The sequence below is a fragment of the Electrophorus electricus genome, chromosome 1 (genome assembly GCF_041902795.1).
Source record: "Electrophorus electricus isolate QZ-2024a chromosome 1, ASM4190279v1, whole genome shotgun sequence".
Lineage (NCBI taxonomy): Eukaryota > Metazoa > Chordata > Actinopteri > Gymnotiformes > Gymnotidae > Electrophorus > Electrophorus electricus.
The window spans coordinates 23,237,050-23,257,228 of record NC_137497.1 but is presented as its reverse complement, the minus strand read 5'-3'; the positions used below and the strand labels follow the sequence as shown (position 1 = coordinate 23,257,228).

Genomic DNA, 20,179 nt, shown 5'->3' with positions numbered 1-20,179 from the left:
CTCACTGGTGTATGTGTCATGTGATTGGCTGAGGCTGCCATCATGGCTTGAGGTGTGGGAGGACTTGACCAGCCTGCGGTTGCCTGCCTTCCTCTTAAAGACCCTGCAGAGAAACAGAGACAGAAACAGAGAAAGAGGAAGAGGCAGAGGCAGAGAAATAGGGAGGGTGAGAAAGGGGCTGATGTACACCAAATACACGTGCACTCCTACACACACACATGTGTATGCACACACACCTGAAGGGGGTCTCTTTGTAAGAGATGGATCGAGTAGATCCATTAGAACAGGCTCCTGCAGCGTCATCATCGTGGGGGTAGTACCCACCTGTTAGTAAACGTGCACTGCACCTTGACATCTCTGCATGAAGAGAACATTAATTAACCAGTCAATCAATCAGTCAGTTAAAAGGATCTAATGTTTTCATTTATTCATATAGGCTTTCCAGGAATATAGGCATGAAGTTCCATCTGAACGTTACATTAATGAATAGGACATACACTAAAATGTACTTACTAAATAATTCAGTTTTATTTAAATAGCATGGGAGTCAGACTCAGAATCGTCCTTTGCTGCGATTCATGAATGGCTTCTCTGCAGGCTGAATAAGCGTGGTTTTCCTAGATAAGAATCTAGTCCTGGCCTAATCCAGAACTAAACAGTAGTGCCATCTCTGAAGTGTTGCGGTAGCGGGTGGTAGTGATGGGGGAGTGGCTAATGGTGGTGGAGGGTGGGAGGTGGTAGTGCTTGTGGTGAAGAGGAGGAGTGGGTGGTGGTGGGGGCAGTTCTGGGGGTAGATGAAAGCTTTACTTGCACTTAGTTTGCTACTCACGTCATTCAATTTTGGCTTCACAGGAAGGCATTCAGTCAAATAATAGAGAATCTACCGTCCACTATAGCTAACTAGCTAACACAATTACAATAAATAATAATAACAAATAATAGAGAATCTACCACCTGCTATCGCTATCTAGCTAACAAAATAAAAATAAATAATGATAACAAATAACAGAGAATCTACCGCCCGCTATAGCTAGCTAGCTAACAAAGTGACAATAAATAATAATAACAAATAATGGTGAATCTACCGCCCGCTATAGCTAGCTAGCTAACAAAGTGCAGATAGCCAGCACAGCATTGTTCCAAAGCTTTTCCGCATCAACAACAAATAATTATCTAACCGACTTATTTTGCACAGCGAAATAGATTAATTAAAAGACGCAGCCTTTGAACAAAAGTAATGTGCGTGCAGAGGCAGATGAAAAGGCGATAGCTGTCCAGGATGGGGTTTGACAGTTGCCAAAAACTCCTCCTTTTGCGTCGCATTTGGTTGTTTCTAAATGATCAGACTAGCACGACATTAACGCGCTTAATCTAATAATGTTCGCTCCCTAACGGTGGAGTATAAAGGAACTGCACATGCAAAGGTTTACAGAATCTAAACTCATTTTTCTTTCTTGTATGGGCAGGAATATTTTGAATTTCAAAGTAATTGCATTACGACTCTGTTTACTTTATAGAACATTCGGTATCGGTGGTATCCATATTACACGTCAAAATGTATTGGATTAAATATTTGTGATAAAGGATTTAAAATGTATACAATCTGAACACATTTAGTGCAGTACTTTTTAGTGCACGTACCTTTCACTGTAGCTTTCAACTGGGTTTGTTATCGATAAAGCCACCGACAAGAATGAAGATTGTTTAGTGTTTTGGTTTAAATGCTTAGCACATATTATATTGTTGCGTGACTTAGTTTACTACGTAATAATGATCAATTACACAAAAACTCGGTATCTCAGGCAACTTTAGAACCTTTGAGAGTGCATACAAGAATTGAATAAATGAAATATACTAGGTTTTATTTCTCTTGAATAATTTCTGTTAAAATAGGATGTAACATTATGAGTGTAATTATAAACAAAACAAAAGAAAAAAACAATGTTTACACAGCCTGTTGTTGGCCTACCCGACTCGGAAGAAAGATCAGAAACACCAGTTAGAGCTATGTGGAAGAGACTATTCTTTGCACTTTCAGCAGTCTTAGATGGCAAAGATTTGAATTAAGGTACTCCATTACCTTAGGTTAACTTAAATTCATTTGAAATTAATCTCACAGATGTCATTTTACCTGTCGCTCATCAGTAGATAGAAAATTGCCACATTTATGCCTTTATACAATAATAGTATTTTGCTATTCAAATGAAATTATGCCATCATTGTTAGTCATAGCGTTTTGTTTGAGTTTTAGATTTTGTTCTTGACCGCAGGCATTCATCTTCAGGCCAAAGGTGAAAGTACGTTTTGACTCAGTGAGTGTGCACACACGTGTCTGTCCGTGTTGTTGAACGTGGCTCTGTGGGACTCCAGGTTGTGGCGCATATTTATGTTAGCGCATCCGTGAACCAGCAGTAAACACTGAGCCACTGCTCAAACTGAAGCTGCGGTTGGGACACCTGTCCCCGACTGATCAATTTTACTAGAAAGACCCATTTGTCCAGTAAGCAGGGCATGCTAGAGAGAGAGAAGGGTAAGAGGAAGTGCAGGTTTTTCTTCTTTTTTTTTTAGCAGTGGTGCTGTTGGTGGTGGTGGGGGCTGTAGTTGGTGCAGATATGAGTTAAATAGATGTTACTCATACTGTATATGAATAAAAATATGTTGTAAAAATTCTCCAGTGTGTAAAACCTTAACAATGTCACTGAATTAAGCAGACTTCTTAAAACAGGACAGCCTGGACACTGAAGAAGAAACCACACAAAAAATAAACATTAATGTGCAATTTGTTATATGATATACTGGAAGAACACTTTGAAAGCCAATACTGTGCAGTTAGAGAAGCTGACCAAGTGCAAGGAAGACCTGGTTAACTGTAGAGATATTCAAGCCTGGTTAACTGTTGTCAGATATTCGCTCAGCAAACATTCCATTGGCTGAGGTTGTCCTGGAAATTACAAATTTTGTTGGCTTACATTACCTCATATGCAATCACAGCTTTATCAAATGAAAATGGAAAAAAGAAAGAAAAAAAATGATGCATTTGGATAGCAAGCCCACGTGTGAAGTACAGACTGCATAGATGAGTAACTCCAAACTGTTGGCACGCATTCTGCTAAAGGCAGTGCATGCAGGAAAACTGCTATTAGCACGTCCATCATTTTTGAGGTGATTAACATTGCTTTTCTAAGACAGACATCTGCTTTTGACATCTTTTACTTTTACATCCAATAAATGGGGACTGCTCCATATTCTGTGCGATTTTCACTGTTTTCACTAAACCCACTTTCTGAAACACGCCCCTGGGTGTACATTTTTAAATCTAAATGTGCACTGACCTTTTCTGGCCAACACTGTGGATGTTTACTCACTGCGCTTAATAACAGACATGATCAGTACAACTGTGCATTTGTGTGTGTTTATCTATCAAGGTAGACTGTGTTTGTCTATAATTGCGACTTAGATCATTGTTAGATACTGGAGCCTTTCTGTCTTCAGGCACCCAACACAAGCTCTCTGCCTATCAGCCATGACATGACTGCTTGACCGCGAGCTGGTCACCCGAGGTCATCCACTCCCTCTTCTTGTCTCCTTTACCCCTCCCTTTCTAATCTCTCTTTCTCTGTCTCTCTCTAAGCACAGGAGTGGCTCGTGGCTGGCATGCGAGCAGCTTGTGGCTCGTTCATGCAGAGAACATCTAATCTTTACTAACCTTGTCTTTTTCATTTTTACGTAGACCCTTAGAACATGCCTCACTTTTCCCTGTCATCCTGTAGATTTAGATAGTAGATATAGGACACATATATACTCTGTGCTTTCCTCAATAAAGTGGAACTCTCTTGATTCACTACCCTGGTGTCAGTGTCTCTTGACTTCCCCAGATCGATCTGACTACAGAGGATGGAGGGCATAGGGTAACTTGGAAGAGATCAGACCTGAAGGACTGGTCACTTTGAACCAGTTTCTAACAGTGTTGGTCAGAAGTGCGATACTGCGCAGGTAAGTGGCAACCTAGTATTTAATGTGTCTTCTTCCTGCTCAATATCTCTGTGCTTAAATTTAGTTTAAATTTAGTTTAGGTGCGTTTTTATCTCAAATAAGGTGGAAGAAGTCTCGTCCATTAGTACGAGCTGAATGTTGAATTTTGTATTTGTTATCCTGCCTGTTGAAAAGGTGGAGGAAGTCTCGTCTATTGGCACGAGTTGAATTTTGTGTACACTGTGTAAAGATTTGTTATCCTGCATGAGACTTATTGAAACACAATTTATTGTTTATTGGTGAACCCTCCTTCCTCTGTACCTATTTGAGAGCTCTTTGTATAGTTGTATACTGGTTGTGATTTTGTTGGGTGACCCATGGGTTCCGTTGTTGGTTATGTAAAACCCAAAAAAGGGGAAACCCCAAAGGATTGGATGTTTCGGTGTGGTTTGAGCTCACATTGTGAGCTGTACATTGATAGTCTGGCTGGTTGGACTGAATGTGCTGGGTTTAGACACTATCCATGTACAGGCTCGTTTGAAAGGGAGTTTATAGTGCTTAGTGCTATGTTTATTTATGAGGGATATGGGGAGCCTAGCTGGGATTTTCAATATATGAAGAATTCTTGGCAGACCTGGAGTAAGGCCAAGCCAGTGTGGGACAAGGCGCATGGTGTAAAACCCAATAAGACTCCTGAGTCTGAAATAGTCATTTTTGCTGCCACACAGCTGAAAGGATCCCCTCCTCCACTTGTGAAACATGCACTGAAAAGAGAGGCTGCCACTCAGGCAGCCTCTGTGTCAAAGGCCACACACACATCTGAGCTGAATCAGGAAGCTGAGAGGGGGACTTCTGGAGGAGGAGCGGATGGCAAGCCGCACCCGCCCTCTATACTAACCTCGCCTCTCTACATCAGGGTGAGACTTCGGCGCACGGCTTCAGCCACCCCATGAATATTTCTACTCCATTCATGATACTGGGTGAGAAACTGTGTAGAGTTATGCCTCCTAGCATGACTGATATTAAAAATAGGTGGCTATCACATTTTTGTAGATCGTTCATGTTAATGCCCCTTCATGCACATACGCTATGTCCTTGACGTGTGAAGCTGTCTCCATGTTTTCTCATTGCTTGGTGCCGAATGATATCGATCTGTGTTTCTTACAAACTCAGGGTACACAACAGGCCCACTCTCACTGGGTTGATTAGGGCTGTAGTCCTGATAAAAATGGTCTAATCCGTGACCCGGATGGGTGTATCACCCTTCCTAAATCTATTTTGCCAGTACTTGCTAGTGATTGTAGATAGGTTTTCCACGTGGACTGAGGCGTTTCCTTGTTCTAAGCAAGACACCTGCACTGTGGTTAAAATCCTGGCCAAGGAGATAATACCGAGGTACGGTGTGCCTCGGGTAATAGATTCGGATCAGGGACCCTGTTTTATTTCTAAGGTAATTCAGAAACTATGCACCTACCTAACTATTGACTGGAAGTTTCACATCTCTTATCATCCTCAGTCATCTGGCATTGTTGAGAGAATGAATCATACCATGAAAGAAAGGTTAACAAAGGTCATGATGGAAACAGGAAAGAAGTGGATAGATCTACTGCCAGCAGTGTTGTGTGAGATCAGAATTACAGTCAGTGCCACCACCAAATTGTCTCCATTTGAAGTAATTTTTGGTAGACGCCAACGCAACGTCTCAGCTTATCAGCCATAATGTAACTGCATCCGCTCCCTCTTCTTGCATACTTTACCCCTCCCTTTCTCTTTTGCTCTCCCCATCTCTCTCTACGTACGCGAGCAGCTCATGGCTGGGTCATGCTGACTGTATCTAATCTTTACTAACCTGCTTCTTTCCTTTCTACGTAAAGCCTTATAAAATTCCTCACTTTTCCCTGTCATCCTGTATATTTATATAGTAGATATAGGACACACAAATATATATATGCTAACTGGCTTGTTAACTAACGGTAGGGTTTAGGCATTTTATATCTAATATTAACTAGCTAGCTAACATTAGCCCAAACATGTGGCTAGAGTTAGTTTAGCCTCCTGTATTGACACTGTATTTTCATTATGTAGCCCCGCCGATTTTCGGCAGTCGATTTTTCAGCCTTTTGACTTGGAACTATTCTGTTTACACTGGTGTTTGTAATGCTGAGTTACAGAAGATTGATGTAAAATAATCAACGGCTTCCACCAGTGAAAGAACCTCATATGGCTCAGAACCCCAAATGAGCACAACACGCTTTGGGGTTCCTACTGTCTCACTGTGCAGTACACCACTGTCTTCATACAGTTTTCCTGAAGGTACAAAAGGAATTCTGTACAGGTGTTGCTGGGTCACAGGTGACACAACCATGGAGTGGCCATTTTACCTCTGCAGCTGAATGTGTGCATGGATTTTTGTTCAGTGCAACTGGAGTGCGTATGGAGGATAGGATGGACCTCCCTGAGGAGTTTTACAGGTCAGTCATCGAGGCTGTGTATGATGAGCTCCACAGAATAATTAAGGCCAGGAAAAATGTGAATGTGACCCAAGCATTCATCAGTGGTGGTCTGGTGCTTGGAGGAGCTTTATCATTTGTTAATGTTATTCAGAGGGAACTGGCCCAGTTCCTCTACTGTCCCTCCACAGACGGCCCCGGATCTGCAAAGCCAACAACAGTAAGGACCACTGTGTCTGGTGTGGCTGAAGCTAAGACCAGGCAGACACACTGGATACATTGCCTAATGGGGAGGATCTCAAGAACTATCAGGAAGGTAAAGTAGTGGTCTATTTTATATATTTATGTTCTTAATGAATTTAGTAGCATGACAGTCCATGGAGGAACAAGACCAAGTTTTGAGTTCTGGTGTGCATAAAAGTAAGGCTCTTCAGAAGCAGAGAAAAACAATTTGCTTTTTAGAAAGTGTGAATGTTAAACACCATTTTGTTTCTGATGGTATTTCTTTCTCCTGGTTTTAGATCTACACCACAAGCCAAACTCTCTGGAGAAGATGTGTCAGAGCTCTTTCTCACAGAGGATAAGCTCCATGTTTAAAAAATAAAAAGTAAACACTTCACAAGTGATGATGTGTTTATGCTCTCCTTTATGAAGAATTAGTTCCATGTTTAAAAAATGTGGAAATAAATAAAGATGTACTGATGTAAAATGTAGACCAGTCACTTCACTCACTATCTGACAGGATATATAGACACATGTAGAGAGAGAATAAGGTACCATAAAACCCATAAACATGTAAATTTCATAGAACAAGTTTCAGTATGTAAATTTTCTTTAAGGTGTTTACAACATGTAGACAGTGGAAGGATTTTTGATGTGCTTGTAATGGTAGCAGTTCCTGGTATGAGCAGAGACTGGACATTGAGACCGCTTCCAAACGCACAACAGCCTTGACAGACACATAGGCCTGCTCCCTGCTTTCATAGACCCAGTCCATGCAAACACCAGGAATTAAAGGCAGAGGCATATCGGAATAGCGGCAAATGAATAAGAACAACAGGGTGCCTTTGTAACATGTTTCAAGTAGAAACTAGTACTGTGTAAATTATCTATCATATGTCAGGTTTATATATGCTTATATTGTGTGGTATCTGGAATTTCTAACCGTCATTTGAAAATTAAGTACCAGAATCCTTTATCGTTTTATTTGAAACTGTATGCTTGATATTTAGCTTACTTTGAATTCTGTTCTTAGGCATATATAGCGACGTGTACGATGTATGTATGAATAATAAGTCTTTATATGCTGATGGTGTAGGGATCTGTGCTGTGTGTCTACGGATAGAGGGTAAGTGTCCTCCTTTATTTTCCTTACTAAATATTTGCAACTGGAGAATAAAAAACAAGGTAAGTCCATTTGGTGGTAATCTGTGTGTGTGTGTGTGTGTGTGTCCTTGCTGCTCCTTAGGTTTCCAGGCAGCTTAACCCTGGAGAATCTCTTATCCTGGTTGTTCCCATCTCAGTGCCAGTTGAGATGTTTATTAACAGGACTAGTGACACCAGTCCAAACGCAGTCAGGTCAGTGTGTCTCTGAGTATGAGCAGAGAGTGTCATTCAGTTCCAGTCTGCAGCTGAAAGAGTCTGACAGTGGCGTTTACATCTTATGGGACATCAGGAATAAGGAGATTGTATTCACCTTTAGGGTCACCGTAGAAGGTAAGACTTTAACCTGCCTGAGCACAGTCATGTCCAGGATACTCTCAGGTAACCTCATGTGTAAATCAAATAGCAAGATTTTATTTTCTTTATGTTTCTCTGTGTGATTTTTGGTTGCTTATAAGTCTGCTGTCATTTTAGGAAAGAACACAGACACCGACATGACTTTGGCTGCAGTAAAAGGTGAGTATTTATTATAATCTGCTGTTTTGTATTTCCATTAGTTTGAACTATATACTTCAGTATTAAGACAATCAAAATATAGTGAAACTCACTGTTTTGAATAATAAACGCATTTACTGACCAGTAATATGAACCGTTCTTATTGTTTTAAGTAACTTAATAAACAGAAAATACATTACCTGTGTGTGGTCCATCTACACTGATTGTACATTGTACAGTAGAACGTCTCCTACATGAAGTTCTAGTGGAGGGGATCCTGCACATCAGAGTACACTCTTCCTCCTCCTCCTCCTCCTCCTCCTCCTCCTTCTTCCTCTTCTTCTTATTAGTTACATAATAATATATACATTTATATATATTTCTCAGACTCAAGGATGCTTTACGGATAGATATCAGCTTTTACAAACACACACACACTGTTTGGGTGATAAAATAATCAATCCCACTTTTATCACTAATGCAAACAGTATTTAGATATTTCCATATCAACATTTCTTAAAATGATCAAAAGTGCCTTGTAACAACTATTGAAGGGAACATGACACCTTGGTCTGTGTAAAACAAAAACTTTTTTTATGGAGTAGAAATACATTTAGAAAAGGGGCAATCATCTCTTAGGTTTCAACTTGGACACACACATTCTCTAAGTCTTGCTTTCTGGGGAGGATTAGTACCATCACCTGTGAGCTGTGTCACAGCAGGGTGTTTATTTAAAAAACAAAACACCCAACTTTTTTGGTTTTTCAAAATTTTTTCAGCAATTCATTATGATAAACTTCCAATCACTGAATGTTTTACCACTGTCGTCTTACCTTTGTTTCCAAATACAGTATATTTTAATTATGATCAGACAAAGCTATAGAGGTTTTGTAAAATATTTACAGGCAGGTGTATTTTTGCACTGAAAATGTATTACATTCCATTTATATGCACTGATGGAAGAATGTCAGATTTTCTTCTTGTAGAACCCCCTACCTCTTAACTACTGCCTTGTAGGTAAGGTGAGCTCATTTTCCTCTGCACAACTATTTATAATGATTATGAAGGCTAGGTTCTCTTGTGTACTCAGGATAATGTGTTTCTACTATTGTCCACTAGTGATTAGGTGAACTATCTAATTATTTTCTCATTTTCCCTCACACTCCAAACTTTAGTAAAACTCTCCCCTGAAAACATTAAATAGACTAGCTGTCCCATGCAATGAAATCAAAAGGGAAAGGAATTAGTACTTTTTTCACCAATGAACCTTTTTACTGCATAAACCACACATATTCTTTAGTATAAAGGCATTAGTGAGAACTCACATTTCAACAGCACTGTTCAGCACTGGCTAAGGTGGCTAACCCACTACACTACTGTTATGTAGAGCATTAACCCTGTTGTGTAACATTATTCTAAAAGAGCCATCACCAGCAGATGCAGGTGGAGAACATGAATGTTATTATATTACAGTAACTCAACAATAAGACCAGAATAGATTCAATTCTGTAGGTACCAAATATGAACAAATGTGTGTTTTTGGATGTTTTGAGTATGTGCTGAATTTATATGTCTGTGTGTGGTACCCCTTTGTATGTGAGGCTGTTTGTGAAAGTGGTGTGTGTGTTTTCTCTCACAGGGAATCTGTTGAAGAGGTCGATGAACATCCCCTGTGAGGGGGCTTTTTCGGCGAGTCATCAAGGTGTAACGCGGGAGGGGGTGGAGAGTGAACACACGTGCGAAGTGACGACGCCATAACAAACCAAACTGATTGACTAGAATAAACAAATAATACATTTAATAATAATCAACACAGACTAACAATATAGAATAGAATGAAGAACAAACAGACTAACAGAAAAATAAGATGATAACAGGGTGATGGCGAGAAATGGGCAATGAGGGAATAAAACATTAGAGAAAGACTAACAGAACAACAATAATATAAGATAACGGTGAGCATAAAGACAGACAAACGGGAACACAGAACTAGGCTATATAAGATGAACAAACAATATTGAGCACGAAGATACAGAACTAAACAAGGAAAGCAACATGCAGCAAGAGTAACCAAACAATGAGATCGGACTAGAAATGCAATGATAGCGACCAAACGAGAACTGACCAGAAACCATGCGAGCCACACTAAGCCAATGACCAACAAACAGGATACGTAGGGACGGGGTTTTTATAACATTACAATTAGGGACAAACTCAAAACAGCTGGAGACTAAGGGGAGGAGACAGATAACCACAGAAACTGACATAAACCCAGAAATAACTAGGTTGCCCGGGAAACGGGGAACGCTCCGGTCTGTGGACGTGACACAAGGACACGAGGCGTTTCTGAAACAGGAAGTTACTCTGGCTACGTCCACCTTACCCATGATCCTCTCCTGCATACATACACAACAATAAAATCACCTTCATCTCACCAGCCTGACCAGAACACACTCACATACATACACACACATGCACAACAACAAAACTACCAACCTCTCACCAGTCTAAACAGAACACACCATTAGTCAAAGGAGCAGTGTGTTGGTGCTATACTACACACACACACACACACACACAGGAGCAGTGTGTGGATGTGTTATACTACACCTGTGTGGCAGGAGTGTGTGCTGCATCCGTTTCCTTCACCACACCCCTCAACACTTTAACCAGATAGAGTGCAGCACTGAGAGAAAGAGAGCGAGAGCGAGACACAATATGAATCACAACCATCTAAACATCTAACAAATTAACAACGTGCCTCTTGCCCCTCTACCTCTCTGCAGTAGTGTTTCCCACAACACAGCTGGTTCCTGTCACACACACACATATGCACACACACATGCGTGCACGCACGCAGATATGTACACACACACAAGTACACACACATACATTGAACAACAGGGGCCATCACTTTATCACATTTGCTGTGGCTTTTATTTTGTAATTTTACTCTACAGCAAGCGTGTTGGTCTTCCACAGCACTACCACATTTAAAAACTTTGTAACAGGAAGTATTTGTGACTAATAGTAAAGCAATCTGGAGGTGAGATTAGCCAGTCCATTTATTCAACACAGATTAACAGATAATTCCAATTACCATATATTGTCCTAAAATTAGCAGTACAGCATCTGTTTCATCACACCATGTAGTGTGTATAGCTTGTTTACTACCAGAGCAGGCATTCATTCATTCATTGATTCATTCATACCAGAGCATTCTGCCCATGTAGAATGGGGAGAGGTGCACAGCTACTGTTACTCTGGGACGCTCGAAGAGAGAAGCATAGCTACTGTTACTCTGGGATGCTCGGGGAGAGGCGCATAGCTACTGTTACTCTGGGACGCTCAGGGAGAGGCGCACAGCTACTGTTACTCTGGGACACTCGGGAAGAGGCGCACAGCTACTGTTACTCTGGGAAGCTCAGGGAGAGGCACACAGGTACTGTGTGAGAGCACTCATTTTCAGTGAGAGCACTCATTTTCAGATCATCCAACAGGTGTGTGAATTTAATTTGTCCGTACTTTCACTTGACTTTAAAGGGTTAAATAGTACATATGTGATCAGTGTTTATTATTGGTGTCATCTGTGTGTGTACCTGTGTGAAAATGAGCTCTACAAGCTCCTGTAGCAGCGTCTCCACTGTGGTCACACAGTAATTCCGCGTGGACGTGATGTCATCAGTGTCTGACTCAAAGGACCCAGGTGATGAGTTCAGGTGGTTGAGCACGTGCTGGATCCAGTCAGCCAAAGAGAATTGTGCATAGTAGTCCTCCAAGCCATCCTCACACACGACATCCTGCCAGGCAGGCCACATGCAGAGCTCAGGAGCTTGTGTCAGTCAGCACACACGTGCAAACATAGACACTTAACAGCACAATAATGTTGTGAAGCTCTGATCCATCGCCATCTCACCAATACCATAGGAAAATGCGAAACACTCAAAAGGTCAAAGTCTTAGTGAGCAGCTGTTTCTCACCTGGTATGAGTAAAGGCACATCTGTGAAAACGCCCAGTTAGCATAACAATAAACAGTTAGCCACCCAGCTAAAAATAATTTTGGTTTGGTGCTTCTATAAGAGTAATGTAATAAAAATAGCTAACTAACCATAAACTTGACATCGTGTGTGACCTGTTTAACACAATGTCATCTGAACAAGGTTAGTTCAGATATATGCGGCTGCGGTTGTTACCTTAACTATATATAACTGTTCAGCTAATGCTAGCTAGTAATATAGTAAGCTAGTGTTAACTGCATAGATAGCTCTCATAGGATAATATTCATGAATATTAAGACAGCTACACGGTTATCTTAAGTCTAACTAACCTATAAGATACCAATATTCAGCAGAGTTCCGAGTAAACGTTACTTTCAGTTTCCTGGCTACGATATTTTAGCTAGGCTGGCTAGCTTTCTTATACAGGCCAGGCGCTAACCTGGCTAAGATATTTACGATGGGATGATTAGTTAAAATTATGAGTTGTGTCTAGATATCTAACCACAGCCACAGCGGTTCCTGTAGTTTGTGGCTTTAGCAGGTCCGTTAGGAATACCGCCACTTATGCGAAATTACTGTTTCATGCAACTATTTCAGACTATTATAGAGCTTCAAGTAGTGATATATAGTGAATTGAATACACATTTAACAGCATATTGCCATCCCATTACTCCAAATTTCTACAGTAAAAACAACTTAGTCATACTAAAAGTAACTATATAAGAGAGTGTATTTCACGAATTTAATGGATTAGTTGATCTGTTTATTTTATAAAGATTCAATATGTGCTATGTATTTAGTGATCCAAAGAGACATTTTACACAAGCTTGCCATCCAAATACTCCAAATTCCTACAGTAAAAACATTGCTGTCATATATTGAATATGTTGCAAAGTGTTTTCCAAGAATATCACAGTGAATTGATAATTAGATTTTTTTTCATGTGATCTCAAAATATACTATAGTGAACTGATTAGCTATTTGCACAGTATTGCTCTATATGTTATTCACCTTCCTTATGAGTAGCTAAGAAAGTGATCTTTATAAATGTAGTGGATTTAATAGAAAAAGGGAAGGTTTGAATTTCCAAAAAATGAAACTTTTCTGTTCTACATATGCCTTAACACACATTTTCTTTAGGTGCATTAGAGCCAAGATATGATTAATTAAGATGGAGAACACATTTATTTTAGATTTTTACCTAAAAGAACAAGAAACCCCTATGGATGATCACAACACAAGACGTAGGCTCGCACCGAAGCCTTCAGTGCAGATGTGTGACAGCACGGCGTGACGTGCACCAGATGTTATGACCATAAAATGGGGTTTACCGCACGTGGGTGTTTACCACAAGTTGGGGTTTAGCTAAAGACACACTCCTAGCTGGATAACACCTCAGCTTGTGTGGTTTTATCTGCTTTGATCCACCAGAGTGGTGAGTAGTTGATATGTTTACAAATAAACCCACCAGAGTGGTGAGTAGCTGATATGATCACTGAAATTATGTTAGCAGGCCATTTTGTGGCAGGGCTGAAATGCAGTGGCTTGAATGCAGTAATTTTTGTGATTGTTAATTTTCATGGTAAGGAATGACTTTGCAATTAATTGCAATTCATCTAATCACTCTTCACCGATGTAGAATGGAAATTGCTACCATAAAAACTAAAGCAGCAACATTTGTGAAAACCAAAATGTGTGCTAGTCTCAAATGTGTGGCCACGACTGTATGCTTTATGTTGTACGCTTTCATTTGATTCACGTGCTGACAGTCTGACTCGTTACCCTTTAAAGGTATCACAAATAATATAATCTGCTGCAGATCTAATTGTTTTAAAAAATTGTATGATGCCTTAACAAGCACCTCAAGTCTGATGAACATACCACCATAACAGAACTCCAATCTTTAAAAAAAAGTAAAGACATGAAGGCTGAGGACAGTGTGGTAGCAAATCCACATCCACATCCATAACAAACATGTGCCCTGACCACCAGATCAAAGAGCCAGCTCTGTGGCACAGAAGATAGAGTAGCCATTTAACCTTCCTTATTGATGGTCTTCATTACACACCCATTAATGAGACCATATACAGACACGCACAACAAAAAAGGTGGTGGCTACAGAAAACAAGTGCAAGCACATCTAGGTCTTTTGGCTTTAAGTATCAAGTACGTTTCAAGTATGCCTTTTACCTATCCAATCCCAGATAAATCTCAGATTATCAGGTTTTGTGCTTCAAGTAATGCAATGTGGCAAGATTAATGACAGGATATGCGCCTGAAGTTGTATGCCTCTGGGGAATTCTGCTATTGCTATGGATACCCGTTATGTAAAGTATTGTAGTCCTTTGGAGAATACCGCTGTTGCTATAATGTAAGGTGTTGTAGTCCTCTGGTGAATACTACTGCTGCTATAGTTACTTCTGTTGCTGTAATGTAAGGTGTTGTATTCCTCTGGGGAATACTGCTGTTGCTATAGTTACTTCTGTTGCTATAATGTAAGGTGTTGTATTCCTCTGGGGAATACTGCTGCTGCTATAGTTACTTCTGTTGCTATGATGTAAGGTGTTGTATTCCTCTCTGTGTGTGCGTGTGCGTATACTCGGTCATTAAAATATTTTAAACTAGAAGGTTTAAAAAGTACTGACGCTACAATAGAGTTAACTGGCTAGTATATGTAGCTAATATTAGCTGCAGTACTGTGCTAGCTAGCTTAGCTACCTTTGCGGATTGTCAACTTTCATTATTAGGTTTTACACATGTGAAGTTTACAGCGTGCACTGTTTCTGATACACGTTAGCTTGATTTTTGTGTGGTTGAATGAGCAGATAAATTTATTAAAATCTAAAGGGAAAAAACCTTGAACTGTGCAAGGTTTAGCAGGTTTAGCAAGTTGATATTGATGTGGAGATGGTACTTGTGGCATAATTATGATGTAATAAAGGGGCTGTGAAGTCACACAAGTTATCACATTAATCACGCCTTTCACCATTCCCATAGTACTCATTTGCTTTGTTGCTGCTTATTGTAATTGGCTGAGGTCTGTTCCCCAAAAACTAAAAGGCTTATCGATCTTTAGAATTCACATCAAAAGACGAGAGGCGCCAGAAGATATGGAACAGAGGAAAAGGGGCTGCACAAAGCTGCCACCAATAAGACCAAACCACAGTGCTCATAAATCAAACAATGTTCAGGTACGTGTATACACATTTTATTTAAATGCTGAAATGAAGGAGCATGTGTTTTTGAATCTTTAAATTATATGGGATACCTTAAAAATATTTGTACTGGTGCCCCAAGAAAGAAACAAATAGAAATACATTTTTAGTACATTTAATTAAAACGTTGTTTGGCTATGATGGAAGGTTGTGTATGGTTATGTGTGCTTGTGTGTCAGTATGTAGATTCTTGTGTGAAAAATACCTTGTATACTTTGTTTAGGCTCTTGATGTGGGTGTGCACAGTCCAGAAACTAGAGGCAGCACACATTTTGCTCAACTTGTTCTACCTCCAATCAATGGTAGCCATCCACTACCATTTCAGAGAAAAAAAGGTAAAGAACTATAAAGTCTATACATTCTAGAGAAAATTACATGGCAATTCATTCCTGTTGGTTTTTAACATATGGTTTCATATGAAGAGTCATAATATATTTTTAAACTGAGCCTTCTCATCTGAACATAGCTCAATTTCAAGAGGGCAAAATCAGCTGTTGCCATCTGTTAATTAATAGAACTGGATGATTCTTTAGTATAACTCTGCCCTGTAATTTTAGGTTCAGATGAGCAGCTGCAGAAGACTGGTCTGGATGGATGTCATGACATTGAAGCTTCCAAAGAGCAGCTGGAGATGGAGAGATGTAACCTTGAAGCTGAGTATAAGGAACACCAAGCGCTTCTGCAGAGCCTCCTGTCAGAAAGGGATGAACTCTGCCAGTTGAACAGCGAGCAGCAGATGATAATAGCTGACTGGTTGGAAAGGGAAAACGTGCCAATGCCTGTGTGTACAAGGCGGAGTCGCCATGGCTACCAGGACCAGCTAAAAATTCTAGAGGACCTAAAGTTGCAGTGGCAGCGCAAATCACAGCTCTACCAGCAGCATGTTGAAGAACTCCGGCCCCGGTGCCAGGAGAAGAAGAAGCAGTGGGACTGTGAATATCAAGCCTTCATCATGATGATGCAAGAAGTACTCCTTGCGGCTCTCGCCCGGCGGCTGGGGAAGCGGGCAGCTCTTGTTGAGGTGAAACGGCTCCTTGCAGCTGAGCAGAAGACGGAGAATAAGCTCACTGCTGCAAAAATACGGAACCTTGCGCTGCAGATGAGGGTACAAAGCCGGGAAGAATCTATTAGAGAACTGGAGGAGAGGACAAAGTGTGAAAAACTGAAGTTTGAAAATGAGAATTATAAGACTATGATCTTGGAGTATGAAGAGGAGATTATTCGAATAAAGAAAGGAATTACCAGCACTAGAGAGGTATGACGTCCTATAAAACTTAGTAGATTAAGACTAATGTGGGTGCAACCTCTGTTGATTTTTTAGATAGCCATGGAACTGTCAAGTAGACTTGAAAACATAATAAGACCCATCCCATAAATCCCACCACAAAACTTGGAAATTTCGAGCCCCCATTTAAAACTGAAAATGCAATAAATTTATTGCCACGGAGTAGGATGGGAAGATGTATTGTACTGTAGAGTCTTGAATGCATAGAAAATAATCTCAGTATTGTGTACCTCCACTCTCAGTTCCAGTCACATCTCAAGGAAACGATCAACTTTGTGGAGCTGGAGATCCAGGCCAAACTAGCCAATCTGGCCAAGATAAAGGCAATGATCGGCAACAAGCGGAAAGCTCTGGCAGGGGTAATGATAGCTAAAGACAAGCTGCGTGCAGACAATCTGCGCCTGCACCAGCGCTGCAGCCTGCTGAGAAACAAGAAGCTGCTCCAGGATTTTGAGATGGTGAAGGATGCATGCGAGGACCTGCAGAGCCAATTAGACATTCTCAAGAGGCAGCATGAAAAGCTCTCTGTCAAGTGTAGCACAGTAAAGAGCAAGCTGAAGCAGAGCAGGCCACTGCAGCATTGTGTATAACACGGTTGAACACACACGTGTACACGTATATGCACATACATGCTGTATGCTCTTTGTGCAGAGCTAAAATAAAAACAGTACACTGTTATATTTGAAATTAGTCCTGTGCCTTTTATATTTGAAAGTTGACAAAATATCTGATATATGTGTGTTTGTGTGTGTGTGTCTGTCTGTGTGTGTATATGTTACTTTCCAGGGAATAAAACTGTCTGTACATGTTTAAAAAATGTCAGAATAAGAAGTCAGTATAACTTTGGGAAGGAAGACTATGTTCCAAACACAAGTCACTCGTTGTCTTCCAGTGAATCAAATAAACACATCAGTATAATGGATTGTAATTGACATGGTTTGCCAGAATTGTACGTTTAGTATTCATCTTTGAAGAATTACGTAACTTTTGCTCTCTTAGCCTTCATCTTTATTCAAGGCTTTATGACTTATCTTGGGATATGCATCAAACCTTACCAATGTACTGCTTGTCAGATTCTCTCCACCTAGTTCCACAGTTAAATTGTGCCAGATTCTGACATCGTTGTGCAATTCAACACAGCTGGCATGTACACTATTATAGCTGTAATTAAGGGAGCCATTCTAAAGGCCACAAATTACTGAAGAAAATATATCTTACATTTAAGGAGGGAGACTCAGAGCAGAGTCCTACTGAGAGAGCAGCTCCGTGACTTCTTCATCCAAAAGTTCAGTAGACAGGCGAATCCCAAAGTTACAAACATCTATGTTATGCTAATTTTTGCTGATACGACTTCAAAACCATCCCCACTCTAACCAATTTCTTTGGGTTTGCCAGTAACACTAGTTGACCATAGCATAAAGATGTTTTGTTCTGTCCTATTTGTTGATATTTCAAACTGAGTAGTAAGAAAAGGCAATACACAGTGACCAATAAGCAATAAAAAGTTAATGAAAAGCTACAGACACACTGTTAAATGGGCTGACCAAGATATGTATCACCAGAGACCTAGAGCCCTAAACACTTGCCCAAGTCATTGTTTTGACTTATCTGGTTCCTAATCAGATGATTCATACTATAGCTGGCCAATCTGACCCAGGAGTACATTTCACTGTGCATTATTTTTAAAACCATGACAAAAACAATACAGTTTTCCATCTATGTCACCAGCCCAGCACACAGCCAGTCTCATCGATGGAACTTTCATAACTCAGAAAGGACCAGCTCAATAACCCCTTGGTGCTAGATGCTATACACAGATGGTGCACTGTTTGAGCTGGACCTAGACTGGGAAATGAAAAGTAATTAGCTAGTAATAGTAAAAGCATGGACTGAGAGATTTATTGAGTCCATTCTCTCTCTCGTTCCATCTCTCTCTATCTCTCTCTCTCTGAGGCATTTTCATTATTTATTGCTGTGGTGGAAATTCAGCAAACAAGGAGTCAGATGTGGATAAGAAGATTTTATTGAGTTATTAGTTTCAAAAAATGAGCGTGCCTATTTGCTTCGCTCCCCTTTGGGTGATTTCTCTCCCCTTATATAATAGCCGTAGCGTTCGAGAGAACGAGGGAGGGTTTGCTTCTGCTGAGACCAGATAACTCCTTGGAAGGAGTGTATTTCTTCAAGGACGTTCTCTAGGGAACGTCCTGTTCTTCTAATCTTATGCTAAGCTTTCTCACGCTTTACAATGATAGAGAAAGAAACACAACAATATTTCCTTCACACTTCCCCCCTTTGATTCTTTGTCAATCATCAACATCATCTAGACTTTAATTTTCAGTGAATAGTGCCTGGAGGTCATTAAATTCCTCAGAATCCTCCTCCACCCCCTTTGGCAGTTCTTGCAACAGTTGATACTGTACACGAGTAAGATTAGTCACCCAGGTGACACAACAATTCATAATACATGGCAGGAAACACATAACCATCAATACGACAATGAGCACAGGAAAAAGCACCGTCATTGCCCAGTGTCCCCACGGGCCCAGGGCCGAGGTGAACCATGAGAACCATGAATTGTCTGCTGGGGACGACTCCTGGATGTCCTGTTTCATATGTGTAATCAGGTCTGTTATATTATCATAATAATCTCGGATGTGAAAACAACATGATACATTTATCTTCTTACACACCCCACCTTCCTCGGCTAGGAGCAAATCTAAGGCCATTCTATTCTGCAGGACTACTTGGCGAATCTGGTGCAATTCTTGGTTTAGGAGTGTAAAAATCGTCTCAGTCCTATTGGCCAGAGTTAGGACTTGCCACGCTAAACCGTTAATCTTATTCAAGGCTGCAGTGGTGCCTCCTCCCAGAAATATAGACCAACCTATTGCCGATGCAGGGGTGGTCCATGGGTCGGCCAGGGTATAGCCATTGTATTTAGCGGGGTGCTGCTTGCCAGTGCCTCGTTTATGTATGGTGTGTGCATGTGCCCCACGTAGTTTGAAAATAGACACTGGCGGGGTTAGGAGTACTGGTGTGCAACATCCTGACCACTGGAACTCATAGTTCTTTCCAGTTTTCTTCCAATTACCCGCCCAGCCGGGTATTTTCATTGAGCTTATGATTTCTCTAGATAAATTATAGAGCTGTCCTGTTAGCCTATCTAGTTCACATGTAGTCTTATTGGTCATCTGGGTCGCCATGTCGTGGGTGATGGGTATGGGCGTCCATGGCACCTGAAAGGGGTGACACACTAGGCAAGACTGGTTTGGCTTGGCAGTGGTTGCCGTCACCAATGCCATTGCACAAACGATATTGCCTTTGCATCTTTCCTCTGGCAGGAGTTGTCGTCCCGCGATCGGGGCGAGAGTAGTGAGTAG

The 20,179-nt window shown here is 40.7% G+C and overlaps 1 protein-coding gene across 1 annotated transcript; it reads left to right on the top strand.

The window, feature by feature from the left end:
* The first annotated feature begins 12,445 nt into the window (after positions 1 to 12,445).
* LOC118241360 (cilia- and flagella-associated protein 184-like) lies at positions 12,446 to 20,179 on the top strand. Its single transcript, XM_035526086.2, has 4 exons — positions 12,446 to 12,461; positions 16,555 to 16,769; positions 17,042 to 17,257; positions 20,141 to 20,179. The coding sequence occupies exons 1-4, from the start codon at positions 12,446 to 12,448 to the stop codon at positions 20,177 to 20,179; spliced, it is 486 nt and encodes a 161-aa protein (XP_035381979.2).

What these genes read in the sequence shown, in the direction of transcription:
- LOC118241360 (XM_035526086.2), top strand. An exon ending in GAATTACCAGCACTAGAGAG is followed by an intron (nt 16,770 to 17,041) that starts GTATGACGTCCT and finishes CTCCACTCTCAG; the next exon opens with TTCCAGTCACATCTCAAGGA. An exon ending in TGCTCCAGGATTTTGAGATG is followed by an intron (nt 17,258 to 20,140) that starts GTGAAGGATGCA and finishes TTCCTCTGGCAG; the next exon opens with GAGTTGTCGTCCCGCGATCG.